Source organism: Saccostrea cucullata, unplaced genomic scaffold, assembly GCF_032062105.1.
Source record: "Saccostrea cucullata isolate Sc308-1 unplaced genomic scaffold, CSIRO_AGI_Scuc_v1 ctg47, whole genome shotgun sequence".
Taxonomy (NCBI): domain Eukaryota; kingdom Metazoa; phylum Mollusca; class Bivalvia; order Ostreida; family Ostreidae; genus Saccostrea; species Saccostrea cuccullata.
The window spans coordinates 112305-126151 of NW_026936653.1; the positions used below are offsets into that span (position 1 = coordinate 112305).

Genomic DNA, 13847 nt, shown 5'->3' on the forward strand with positions numbered 1-13847 from the left:
AATATGAAATCAAAATTGTATTTGAAATCAAAATACGGACCATTTTTGACTGGCCAGGTTTTTTAAAATTATAACTGACTGCTTGACCACACAGTTTTATTGTTGAAAATAGAATGTGAATTGATTGCGTTATAACAGCGAAATTTTTTTTGCGTCTCAAGTGCTTACAAGTTAACATGTTGCATTATGGATTAAGTGTTCGTTGATGTCTATGTAAACCACAGCTATGTCATATATTTCCTCTAGAAATAAAAAAAATATTAACAGCTATTCTGCTAGTTATTTTTTTTTTTAATATATTTTATATTTATATATATAAATATTGTTTTGTAGTGAACAATACGAGATAGGTTATAACAACCGGTGTAATTTGATATGAGTTGTAGGGTGTATGCGCTCTTGACATGCTAATGAGCTTACAAAGTACCGGTACATAAATATCTGTAGGCAGCTCACTATTTCCTGTCCTTCAAGCAACTTCCAAAGAAATCACGGTTGACTTAATTAAACCAGGGATATTTATACAACTTTGCTAAAGCCAATGAAACTAGGCACTCCAAAAATACATCAGTGTGCTTTTTCTGTACTAAACACAGGAGAAAACAACATATTGACTTGTTATGATGTCTGACTAATAAAGCAGTACAATCATTTGGTAAAAAATAAAGTTGGTTGCATGTACTGGATTAAATCATCCAAATTTTTTTTTCGGATTCTGATATTTCTATGCATAACTTTAAGGTTTCCCCACAGTTTTGGAACGGGGGGTATAATGAAGGGGTTCCCTCCCCTAAAGCCAGGTTATTTTTATAAATACCAGTAAATGAGAACACTTCGGGTCATATAGTTTGAAGAATTCTTGAAACTGCTTTTCCCTTTGGTTAACGTAATGGAGCAACATTTATACTTTGATTAAAAAGGATGACTTGTGAAATTAAAATTTAAGATATAAAACCTGAAGTGAGCGACAAAATATCGGCGGCGTAAAAGGTTTTTACAATGCATGGATCTGTGTATATATATAGCTCTCTGCTTTATCTGTCTGAATTTTCTCAAGCAGAGAACTAAAGTTCTGCAGCTATCCCTGCCCCTTTACAGCTTTGTACTTGTTTCCATGCAAAGAAGCCCGATCAAGGCTATTAATTAATTTTTTTTTGATGAACATGAAAAAGAGACAAAACGTTTTGTTCGGTTTTACAATTTTTCTGTTACGCTGACAATTCCTAACTGAAGATGAAGGAAAAAATCAATATCATTAGAGCACCTCTGTCCTAAATTAATTAGCACCGATGAACAATATTTACGCGAACATACTCCTATAATTTCAACCAATTTAGTTTTTATCTCATCTCAACAAAGTTGAGGGAGCTAATGTAATGGCCTTATGTAATATCCTCGACGTCGGCATCCCAATTTGAAGTTTTTCGATCAAATTTTCAAGTAATTCTATTCCTGTTTACATTTACACATTAACTCATGGATGATGTTATAAGTACAAGTAATAAGTATAAATAAGTGTATGTTTCATTGTAAAAATCCAGTTTTCAGTTGCTGCATTATCAGCCAAAGAATAATCAGGTTAATGTTTGTGCAGGTTAATGGGGTTTTTGAAGCAGGTGTGTTTTCATGTTACTATAAGCCATGTATTGATCAAAACTGAACGGATGACACATCTATAAGGATGTTCACTACCGTGCAGACTTGTTGGTCCTGGATCTGACCTACATTTTCTGGATGACTGACCAGGTTAAACCTTTTGAAGTATAGGTTTATTGTAAGGAAACTATAAGCCCTATGCTGACTAAACCTTTGCACTAGAGATACGCTGATTTGCACACTATCAGACTTGCTTTTAACTTTTCTGAATGAACATTATGGAGTAGACTCATTCCATTGTAAACTTAAAGCCCTATCTGGACTACGCTTGTTTGAATTTTGCATCTAGTGGTGCACATCATCAGACTTTCTTCAGAGATGGATTTGACCTACATTTTCTTGACGAGTGTTCGATTTAAATGTTTTGGAGAAGATTCATTCCAGTTAAAAGGCATTCAAAGAGCTAACTTGCATTAATAATACATCTAAGGATGAAAGATACCATACCTATATACCAAGTTCATGTGAAGTGTATGGAAGATTGACCATGTTAAAACTTTTACACAGGGTCATTCCCAAGTGACTATAAGCCAGGCCTACATGTACCAAACTTGTACTGGCATGCATAGGGATGCACACTGACAGGCTTGATTTGACTGTTATATCTGATCTCCAAATATTTGAATGGTTGACCAATTTAACTACATAGAACAAGTTTTTTCTTATGTATCTGCAAGTACTTCCTGGACCAAAATTGGACAAATGTTGCACAATTCTAGATAATTTGTTTAGTGCGAGACAATTTTTAGAAATTTAAAGATAATATTTGTCGAGTGAAGCACTGCTTTATTTGATAACCTTCAATCATAACGGAAGAAAACATGGTGGTAGAGAAACCTTCAGCAAGAGGCGAAAAGGAGGGCGAAAGTGTGTAACTCAAAAGAGAGGGAAGCAGGTGATCTAGTAACAACCTTTCTTTACAAATAAAGAAGCAGAAGGATTGAGTAGTCTTCAATCTTAAGGGATTGGAGCTGGGTGATAGAGTTACCTTCAGTCTCAAGAGATGGAAGCAGCAAAAAATTAAATTGGTGTAGCCTTAATCATAATCTACCTGTATTCGTAAATAACGTTGCCTTTCCCGTGCCTGTCGTATGTTTGTAAATATGTTTTTGTTTTTGCACCTCTGACATGTATCAATTATGTGGTTTTGAGTGAATGAATGAAATGCGATGTTCATCAAAATGAACTGTATAGAACACCCGAAGCCATGCCCTTGGCATATGACTTACTTTTATATAACTGAATCAGAAAGAGTGATTTCTGGTAGTGCATATGAATTACAGACACATTTTTTGGACAGAGAATGTTTTTTGTTTTTGTTTTGCTACAGGTATAGTATATCCAAGGTATATAGGCAGGACTGCGCCGACGTACAAACGGAAGGACTCATGTATAGTATGACTAAATGGGTCCTTGAAATGATTTTGGGGATGATGATAGCCTAAAAATATGTTCTATCCTATGACACATTGAATTGCTATCATATCTGTGCCGGTTTCAATCAGCTGATGCAATTCTTATAAAGAATGTAAATTGTAGCTTTAGTTGAAATATAAATATGTCATCCTTACCTTCACTTAAATATGAAGAGGAATGATAATTTTTATATCATGAATTTCCTCCCCCCATTTGTTTAGCTTCGTTTTTATCGCAAGACAGCCATGTTTGGTGTCTATGTAAATATCCCACCTGTTTACTTCAGTCCAGGGATGTTTGGTCCTCTTTATTTAGGTATTTAGGGAAAGTGTTACAGGAAACAAAAAGTATGTTTACTGCAATATCAACATATTTTTTTGTATTTTTTGTTTGTTTGTTAAATAACATGATTTTTTTATTGGTAGATAATTGATAAACTTATCAAGATTGTCAATTAAAGTTAATTTATCCAAAATATTTGAGACCCGCAGAAAATAATTCCGAATTTCGAACACTGTATATAGGTGTGGATCTATAAATCCAATTACCTTTAAGGAAATCTATCTGTGCTGCCTTGGAAGGACTTGTGAAAACATCTCTGATACCTATAAATCCAATTACCTTTAAGGTCGCTGAAAACATCTCTGCACACCTGTCGCTGACTAGAAGGTGGGTACCGATTATTAATTAAATATATTTCAAGTTAATTTCCCGAAGAAACAAGATGCGTGTGTGAAACACTTTGCCCCCGATGGTAACACAAATCAGAATTGGGACATAGACTGAAGTGGTATACACTTGTAAAATGTTTTAAGAATAGCAAAGGTGAAAGTACCGAAGACCTGTTGTTTTAAAAATAGTATTGTGTTATGGTTATAATTACATCTACACTTTGTGAAACACAATGCAATATAGTTATGGCCAATGGTAAAGTTTTTCAAATGTAGGTCAAAGGTCATGACCCAAAAATTACCAATGGAAAGGATGTCATAATATGACAAATATTAAAGCCTTACGCTTGAGAGCGCAATACCACGGTAGTTTAGTTGACAACAGACAAACAAACAGACAGGACAAAACAAATTATATAAAAACACAATATACAAAATTATAAACAAAACACAATGTACCTACGGGATCTTCCTTGAATCCAGGGGCATTAAATTAACATACATGTACGTGAACAGTGTCCTATTTATCAAACTCAAGTTTGTTTTGTTTATTTCTTTACCAGAACACTAACCGAATTTGCAAAGTGAATTCTTATAACCAATCTGGTTAAATTGGTAGCAAATTCACGGCCAAGAAATATGTTCATTGTTACCTTTATCATGTTGTAATTTTTCTTATTTCCTAGGGGGGGGGGGGTGCAAAATTTTGTATATATATTGCATTGATCACGCTTAGTAAATTCTGTAAATTTTCCATCCCTCCTGGTAAATTCAAAATTAACAACATGATATCTTAAGGAATTCAGGAATTGTATGCTTCTTGTAAAATGAAGAGGTGTTCAAAGTATTTATTCTGTGAGGTAAAATGTAAAACATATTGTAATGTATAACAATATAACATTATTAGTATTTTTCTTATTGATTTTGAGGATGAGCTCCAATATAGGTTATCATTTCAAAAACAAGAAAATAGACACTAATTAGGCCACATTTTAATTTTTTGCTCGTCGGACCCGTCTGCTTGAATAAGTATATATTATCTGAATATTCAAGAACAGGACAAATAAAAGCAAAATATATTTTTATCAAAGCATCCCTCTTAAGTGTGTGTTTTAACATTCTTATGGTTATCGGATCTCCAATTACCATTAATTTACATTTCTTGCACCCTGGAAAATCTGTGATAATTTATGTTCTATTTCCACTCTACCGTTCGTAATTTAAATCTACTTTCTCTAATACGTATCAGAAAAAGCAGGAAAAATATAGTTGTCCGCTCAATTTTTTTTTCATGTCTGGATTAAAAATTTGCCTACAAAAAAACAAGAATATTATTATTTTTAAAATCATTCTCCTGCTGGTACTTTTTTCATTAGATGTCCGAGGATCAAGAAATTAAATTGGTGTGGCCTTATTCCTTACATTTTTACATGTTAAAAATCTACTTATATCTGTTACGTTTATCTACTGATTTTATAATTACCCAATATAAACAAAATTTTCTCTTGAAACCCCAGTGTTGAGGGTTTTGAGTTTTCACTGCTTTCTTGTGTATTTAAATCTACTTTCTCTAAACGTATGAAATATAGCTCAATTTTTTTTCATGTCTAGATTAAACATTCATTGATTTTATAATTACCCAATATAAACAAAATTTTCTCTTGAAACCCCATTCATTTATTTCCTTCAAACAATTCATATAAAATATATACATGCAGAAAGGACAGTTGAATGCTTGTAAAAGTATAAAATGTGAAATGATTGTAAAAGTACAAAAATAACAGTCTCATAACACCATATTGTAAATCAGTTAAGTATGTGCGTCACAAACATAATTCAATATTGATACCTTATATGTACATAAAGTATATATTTTTGGCACAGCGAGGGACTTGCATTACTTTTCCGAGTCAATTTTCTTTGAGCTTCTTGGTGAATCATCGGCGTCCGTTTGAACCTCACCGGCTTTGAGAGTATCGGGCGGATCCCGTTGTTTGTAGGCGGATTGTGACTCTACATTGACCGTACACCTCTGTTTCAGATTCTCCATCTTGCCTGGGAAAGACTTGATTTTATTGTCCGACACATTCAGTTCTGTGAGGTTGGGAAGTTTGCATATATTATCTGGAAGAGATTCCAATAAATTATCCGACACATCCAGATACTCTAAACTCGTCATCTTTATAATGTCTCCTGGCAGACATGTTAGGTCATTGCACGCCGCTTTGAGAACCTGAACGCGGTATAAATATGGCATATCGGTCGGTACAACGTTAATATGGTTCTTGGAAACATCCAGATATATCATGGACGCCAGCACGTCCCATCGGTCCTCTGGTAAACCCATTAACTCGTTGTTTGATAAATCCAAGCGAATCACTTTGTTTAGTTCTCCGAAATTTTCCGGCAACTCCATTATATTATTGTAGGACATATTGACTTCTTCTAACTGATGCAGAAGGCAAAGTCCATTCGAGAAATGTTGAATTTTGTTTTCAGAGGCGTTCAACTTCCGCAGATTTTTCATATTGCTTATACTGTCTGGAAGATCGGCCAGTTCATTGTTCGATATGTCTAGTTCTTCCAGAAGTCGAAGTTTGCAAAGTTCATCGGGAATGACTTTGAGGATGTTACTCCGCAAATTGAGCTTTTTGAGGAGTTTCATATGACTCAAGGTGCTTGGTACCTCGTCTAGTTTGATGTCTTCTATTTCTAGAACCGTCATTTGTGATGCCCACGTTTTTTCACCAAGAATTGTCAGTACAGATTTGGGATCCACTGACGGAAGTGATACCGGATTTGACGACATATTCAGAGACGTCAACGTTCTTGGTAACGTGAGTTCGGTTAATGCATTACCAGCAACATCTAGAACTCTCAGAAATTTTAAGAAGTCGAAGGTTTTTGGCAAGGCATTGATGTCGTTGTGAGCCAGTTCAAAAACCTCCAAACTTCTGAGCTTTTTCAGATCCTGTGGTAGACCTTGCAGACGGTTCCTGGAGACACAGAGCTCCGTTATTAACTGGTTTTCTCCCAAAGTTTCAGGAATACTGCTGATTTTATTGTCATTAGCCTTAAAACTCTTTAGAGTTCCTACTTTATGGAGGTTTTCAGGAATATGTTTAATATAATTTCCCGTCACATCTAAAGATATCAGCGACTTTAGGTTCGGCAGATCTTCTGGGAGAGCAGTAATGGAATTCCTTGCTAACCCGATATGTTCCACGGATTTCAGTTTGCTGATGACAGCTGCAGTCTGAAGTTTGTTTCCTGACAGATCCAATTTCTTGATATTCTTAAGTTGGTAGAAGTTTTCTGGAAGGTTCTCTATCTGATTATCGGCCAGTTCTAAGACCTGGAGTCGCTGAAGCTTATGGATCTCCTTGGGAAGTCTCTTTATCTGGTTGTCAGAGGCGTGCAGATACGTGAGGGCAAAGTGCAGGGTAGTGATTTCCTCCGGAAGGTAACCTATTTTGTTTTTGGATATATTCAGGTAATGGAGGTATTTTAGGTACCCAATCTGATTTGGTAACTCTGTCAAGTCATTGTCAGCTAGGTCTAAGTACGTTAAAGTGAGTACGTTATTGATGTTGTCAGGGATATGCGATATTGAGTTTCCAGACACAATCAGCTTTTTAAGAGCCGGATTTTTAACGTTGGCATCGGGTAGTTCAACAAGACGATTTTTGCTAAGATTCAAAGTGGCACCAACCTCGTATATTGTCTTTTTCACAGAACGAATGACATTGTCAGTCAGGTCTATAAGTACTAATGCAGGGCACTTGTTAATGGTTTTAGGCAGGGCTTTGATTTTGTTGTTCTGGGCATACAGGTACTCCAATGACGGTCCTTTGTTGATGGTGGCAGGGAGGCTCTTCAGACCGTTGTTCCCACACTGCAGTTCTTTCAGTGCTTTGATCTCGAATATTGTCCCTGGCAAAGCCCCCAGGGAATTGTTTCTCAGATCTATAAACTCCAAGTTGTCCAAGTCGGATATAGTTTTAGGCAGCTTCTTGAGACGGTTATTTTCGCCCAGTAATTTGACAGACTTTATTTGAACCTCCTCGTTTTTCCATATCTCTACTGGAAATGCCTTGATTCCATTGGTAGAAAAATCCACAATGACCTTGAGATTTTCATCTGTGTAGATAAGATGCTTGCGCACAGTGGGCGCAAGGGCCTTGATTCTACTTCCGGGGCCTTGAATGGGAACTACTTCGTCCTTGTCCTTGCTCATTTTTCATTCATTATAACATGGCTAGGATACCTAAAATTGATTGAAAAAGTACATTTATTATTTTTGCAAACTACTAGTACTTGTAACCGTAAGATTCGTTTACGTTTTCCTCATAAACATGATCATGACAGTGTATATACTTGTATATATATATATATATACATCTGTATACATCCGGTCCGGGGGTGAGAACACATTGGTTCAGGAATTTATATGGGGATAATTGGAGGAAATGGGACATGGAATCCGAATAGAATCCCGTATTGCCATCGCACTATCGATCGAGTCGATGATGCGATGATGCATTTGACGCTACGGTACAATGACGACGACACGATGAGCAATAACGATAGAATAAAAGCGATAGCGAGTATCGCTTTGAACATTGTCATCGCTTATAGGTCATTGTCATTGCAGAATTTTACCATTATTGCGTTATTGCACTTTCGACACAAATCTCGATTGTGCGAAATTGAATACATGATCCTATCCAGATTAAAGGGGGGAAAAGTACATATGTCAATGGATTTTATACCTATGAGATGTATGTCTTTTGGTTTTAATAAAATCCCCAAAAAATCTGAAACGCCTTGAACATAGCTTTATAACACATGCATCTACATGGGAACTCTTGGAAAACAAAATATTAAAATAACTCACAAATATTCAAATGTCATTCTTATCTATAAAGAAAGATTTGTTATACGATTAATTACAATTACTTAACGTCTTTTCTATACGGGATTCATATGAAACCTTTCCCTGCCAAAATATTTAAAAGATCTCTGATCCTTCATATTCCAATCAATTTAGCTGTTACCAAAACAAAAGCTCTTGTAATAATAACTTGTTATTGGAGAAACGAGGTACTATTTAAACAATCTAATTGGAATTTTTTAGACTCTTGCCATTTGAAAGCGTTCATTTCTGTTTGTTTTTAATTCCTATATTGAAAAAATGTTTACTATTTAAGAAGTAGTTTATTGAAGTAGGATAAAGGGTGGGAGGAAAATGAAATCGAGCAATATCCTCATTTTCCGGAAAATGTAATTAGCTCATATTAGACAACTAGTAATTGGCAATAGGAAAAAAAATCTTTAGTTTTAACTCGTCGTATTAAGCTTTAATTGAAAAAAAAATTAAAGGAGATTTGAAGTACCACTGACAATCGATGTCCAAGGATTCGAACGAGGACGACCCCCTGGAGAGGGTAATCAATGCTGTAACGCCATGGACATACATGTAAAACCAATAGGAACACGCCAGAGTTAGGGGACTGGAGAGCTTTGATGGGATTTCGTGATTAACTTCGTCTTTTTTTTTTCTTACCCTAAAATTAATCAATTGAATGAGTAACTCGCGAGATTAAAATTCGCTTAGAGACAAGATATGTTAGGCGGTATTTAACAACAGTGACACTTTTAAATTCAAAAGTTCTGACATTGAAAAACTGTGTTTTGTAAACATTTAAACATGGTCGAGTGTTTTTTTTCTCTTCGGAAAATAAAAATATTTTTCAAACAGATATAATATTCTTAAGCAGACTTACTATTTGACTGAAAGTCCAGTTTATAATCCTAGGGTTTTTCTCTCTTTTTGGGGGGATTGACTCAACCGAAACAGGGTTAAGGATACATTTCGCTCGTGTAAATAAATGCACATTTAGACAGTAATTAAAAACCCTCACTAGAGGGGTTTTAACAGATCGATCAGGTCATGTATTCATTTCATTTGAGCAAAATTGACAAACTGGAAACCCAAGATAGTTTATAAATGTGTTATTGGCTACCTACGCGACGTGTCAATTGAGGTCAAAATGTAAATACACATATACATGTTGCAGTTTAAATGCCGTTATTGGCATAAAATTTTACCCTGTGCAGAATTTAGTCGCTACTTAGCATAATGAAGCTTTGTTGTGCATGGATAAAATTCGACTATGGTATTTGACTTAAATTCTAAATGGCATAAATTTCAAATTGCTAATTGAACATTTAAATACCTACGTTTCTTTAATACTTTAATTAAGCCACGTGAAATGAAAAAAAAAATTAGTCATATTTGATTGCTTAAGGGAAAGATACTATTGTCCGACTCTAAAGTAGCATGACGGCGATTTAAAATTCGTTGTAGAAAAATAAAGAAGAAAGTTTTTAAAAAATCATAAAAATAAATGTATGTTTATTATGACTTGATTATTATATGCATTTTTCAAAATTAAAATATTACTTTATATTATAATTATTTATTGGAGACAAACAAAGTTTTTGCAAAGTTTTAAAATGTGGAGGAGAATGCACGAAAACATGTAAGAAAACACCAATTTATCTAAACGAGAGAGATGCAAATAGACTTTTGCTTAATAAACTTGACAAGTTGATATCGTATTTGAAAGCATTGAAATTTGAAGAAAATGAAACCACCCAATTCAAACAATATCTCTTTAAATTTCTTACCTGGCTTTTCTTCTGTATTGACAATATTATGATTAAATACACAACAAGGTGTATGTATTATCAAATAAACGTCGTTAGTCCGTCGAAAGGAACAGTTATCCCTGATCGCGATAAACCATTTTTCTTTATAGACTAACTTCACAAAAGTTCAAAGTTTTCGTTCGACTTCGCCTGTTCTCGTCTAAAGCGGCCCTGGTGACAAGAACGATAACTCGTTGCTAAGCCATGTAAAGGTATGTACCGTCTGCACAGTTCAGCGATAGGGGTCGCCGTTTAAAAGTTTAAACGACTAAGCGGTCTTTAACATTACTAGCCAGTAATTTACGTAAGAAACTTATAATACAACGAATAAGTAAACCTGAAATTCGGTTGACTTTCAAAAGATGATATTCAATTTTCAATAAGAGGTTCTCTTTTGATTAAAAACAAGATGTGTTTGTGGAACACTTATGCCCCCGTATGGTAGCTTATGGCGAAGGTTGAATCTTCTCAAATGCAGACCAATCTCCAAAAGTCAAAGTCAAAAGTGTTGGTACCCAAAGGAAGATTTTGTTACAAGGAATACACCTGCATGTGAAATATGAAAGTTATGACCAAAGTTGAAGTTTTTTTTTTTAAAGTGGGCAAAACTCTAAGGTCAAGGTCAAAATATTTATACCCTTACAATGAATGCACATGTGAAGTATGAAAGCCCTAACAGCGCTAGCTCTTCCAAAAGTTATGGCCGACGTTATTTAAAGTGTATTCTTTTTGTAAAAGTAGGTCAAACTCCAAGGTCAAGGTTTAAGGGGTCAAATTTGGTGGTACCCAAAGAAAGGTCTTGTCACAAGAAATACACATGTGAAATATGAAAGCCATAGCCCCACCCAGGCAAAAGTTATGGGCAAGGTTGAAGTTTTTTTGCGGATAAACAGACAGATAAATGGACAGGACAAAATCTTCGATAACGGAGGTATAAAAATCGAAATTTCAAATACAAGAAAATTGATCTATCTCGAAAATCAAAAGTACTAGTAACTTGCCGATAACTTGACTGAGATCAGTGAACAAAGAACAAAGCACATTTGTTCGACCGACTTCCATACTGGATGCTTCCTATTTCCAACGGGGTTAAGGGTGGGGGTAGTTTTTTCCAAAATCTAAGCAAAATTTATTTGTTTTTATTCAAACATTACCTAATACACATTACTAGCCAGTAATTTACGTAAGAAACTTATAATACAACGAATAAGTAAACCTGAAATTCGGTTGACTTTCAAAAGATGATATTCAATTTTCAATAAGAGGTTCTCTTTTGATTAAAAACAAGATGTGTTTGTGGAACACTTATGCCCCCGTATGGTAGCTTATGGCGAAGGTTGAATCTTCTCAAATGCAGACCAATCTCCAAAAGTCAAAGTCAAAAGTGTTGGTACCCAAAGGAAGATTTTGTTACAAGGAATACACCTGCATGTAAAATATGAAAGTTATGACCAAAGTTGAAGTTTTTTTTTTAAAGTGGGCAAAACTCTAAGGTCAAGGTCAAAATATTTATACCCTTACAATGAATGCACATGTGAAGTATGAAAGCCCTAACAGCGCTAGCTCTTCCAAAAGTTATGGCCGACGTTATTTAAAGTGTATTCTTTTTGTAAAAGTAGGTCAAACTCCAAGGTCAAGGTTTAAGGGGTCAAATTTGGTGGTACCCAAAGAAAGGTCTTGTCACAAGAAATACACATGTGAAATATGAAAGCCATAGCCCCACCCAGGCAAAAGTTATGGGCAAGGTTGAAGTTTTTTTGCGGATAAACAGACAGATAAATGGACAGGACAAAATCTTCGATAACGGAGGTATAAAAATCGAAATTTCAAATACAAGAAAATTGATCTATCTCGAAAATCAAAAGTACTAGTAACTTGCCGATAACTTGACTGAGATCAGTGAACAAAGAACAAAGCACATTTGTTCGACCGACTTCCATACTGGATGCTTCCTATTTCCAACGGGGTTAAGGGTGGGGGTAGTTTTTTCCAAAATCTAAGCAAAATTTATTTGTTTTTATTCAAACATTACCTAATACACAAGCCCTGATGATACTACACTTCAATAAAAAATTGAAGCAATATGTTTTCTAAAAGAAAAGAAAACAAGATGTATTTGTGAAACACTAATACTCCCCGTATGGCAGCTTGTGGCAAAGGTTTAAGTTTCTCAAATGCAACTCAAAATCCAAGTACTAATCATTTAAAAGTTATGGCAAAGATTTTTTTATTAACAAGATGTGTTTGTGAAACACTGATGCCCCCGTATGGCAACATAGCGAAGATTAAACTTTTCTTCAATGCAAATTAAATATATTGGTACCTATAGTAGGGTCTTCTCACAATAAATAAGATTGTGAAATATGAAAGCCAAAGCACCACCTGTTCAAAAGTTATGGCCTAGTTAAGTTAAGTTAAGTTTTTGAAAGGTAGGTCAAACTCAAGTTTGTTGTTCGTATCAAATGAAAGGTCTTACCACAAAACATATGTATGTGAAGTATGAAAGCCCTAGTATCAACCGTTCAAAAGTTAATGCCAATGTAAAAGTGTGGAATTTTTGTGTAAAAGTAGACCAAACTTCGAGGTCAAAAGGTCAAATTTGGTGGTACCAATAAAAAGGTCTTGTCACAAGAAAATCACATGTGAAACATGAATGTCATAGCTCCACTAAATCAAACGATATGGGCAAGGTTAAAGTTTCTGCGGACAAACAGCTAGACAAACAGACAGACGGAGACAACAAAAACTTTACACCCCCGAATCCTCGATTACGTAGGCATAAAAATTTCGTAAAATTTCAAGGTCAAGAGAAAAGGGTAAGAATTAATGGTACTCAGATGAAGATATTGTCAAAAAAAAATACGCATGTACATTCACTGTAACAAGTCCTTACTTACTATAAAAAAGATTATCTCTTAACATTTACCTTTGAGTTTAATTTGCATTTGAAGGACTATATACGAGGGCTGTTTATGGAACGCCGACACTACCTTATAGCAGAACACTACAATTGTATTGGATCAACTTTCCATTCTATTATATCAACACTTTGTGACATTTACTTACAGTACTATTGCACTGAGTCAACTTTCCATTACATTATGTCAACTCTTTATGAAATTTACACACGCTACTACTGCATTATGTCAACTTTTCATTACACTATGTTAAGTCTTTATGGCATTAACTCACACCACTATTGCATTGTGTCAATCTTCCATTACATTATATCAACTTTTTATGACATATACACACACTACTTTTGCATTGTGTCAATCTTCCATTACATTATATCAACTTTTTATGACATATACACACACTACTTTTGCATTGTGTCAATCTTCCATTACATTATATCAACTCTATGACATTAACCCACACCACTATTGC

At 34.9% G+C, this 13847-nt stretch overlaps 1 protein-coding gene across 2 annotated transcripts; it reads right to left on the minus strand.

The window, feature by feature from the left end:
* Positions 1-5464: 5464 nt before the first annotated feature.
* LOC134246130 (leucine-rich repeat protein soc-2-like) lies at positions 5465-10639 on the minus strand. 2 transcript variants are annotated; one of them, XM_062728411.1, is made up of 2 exons: positions 10437-10639; positions 5465-8010 (listed from the first exon to the last, which is right to left on the minus strand). In XM_062728411.1, the coding sequence occupies exon 2, from the start codon at positions 7978-7980 to the stop codon at positions 5641-5643; it is 2340 nt and encodes a 779-aa protein (XP_062584395.1). In that variant the 5' UTR covers positions 7981-8010; positions 10437-10639; the 3' UTR covers positions 5465-5640. The 2 variants fall into 2 exon arrangements, with proteins under 2 accessions (XP_062584395.1, XP_062584396.1); XM_062728412.1 differs by lacking the exon at positions 10437-10639 and adding an exon at positions 9530-9786.
* Between the last annotated feature and the right edge of the window lie 3208 nt (positions 10640-13847).

Bases quoted from the DNA above. Each gene is read 5' to 3' on its own strand.
- LOC134246130 (XM_062728411.1), bottom strand. From the start codon at position 7,980: ATGAGCAAGGACAAGGACGAAGTAGTTCCCATTCAAGGCCCCGGAAGT.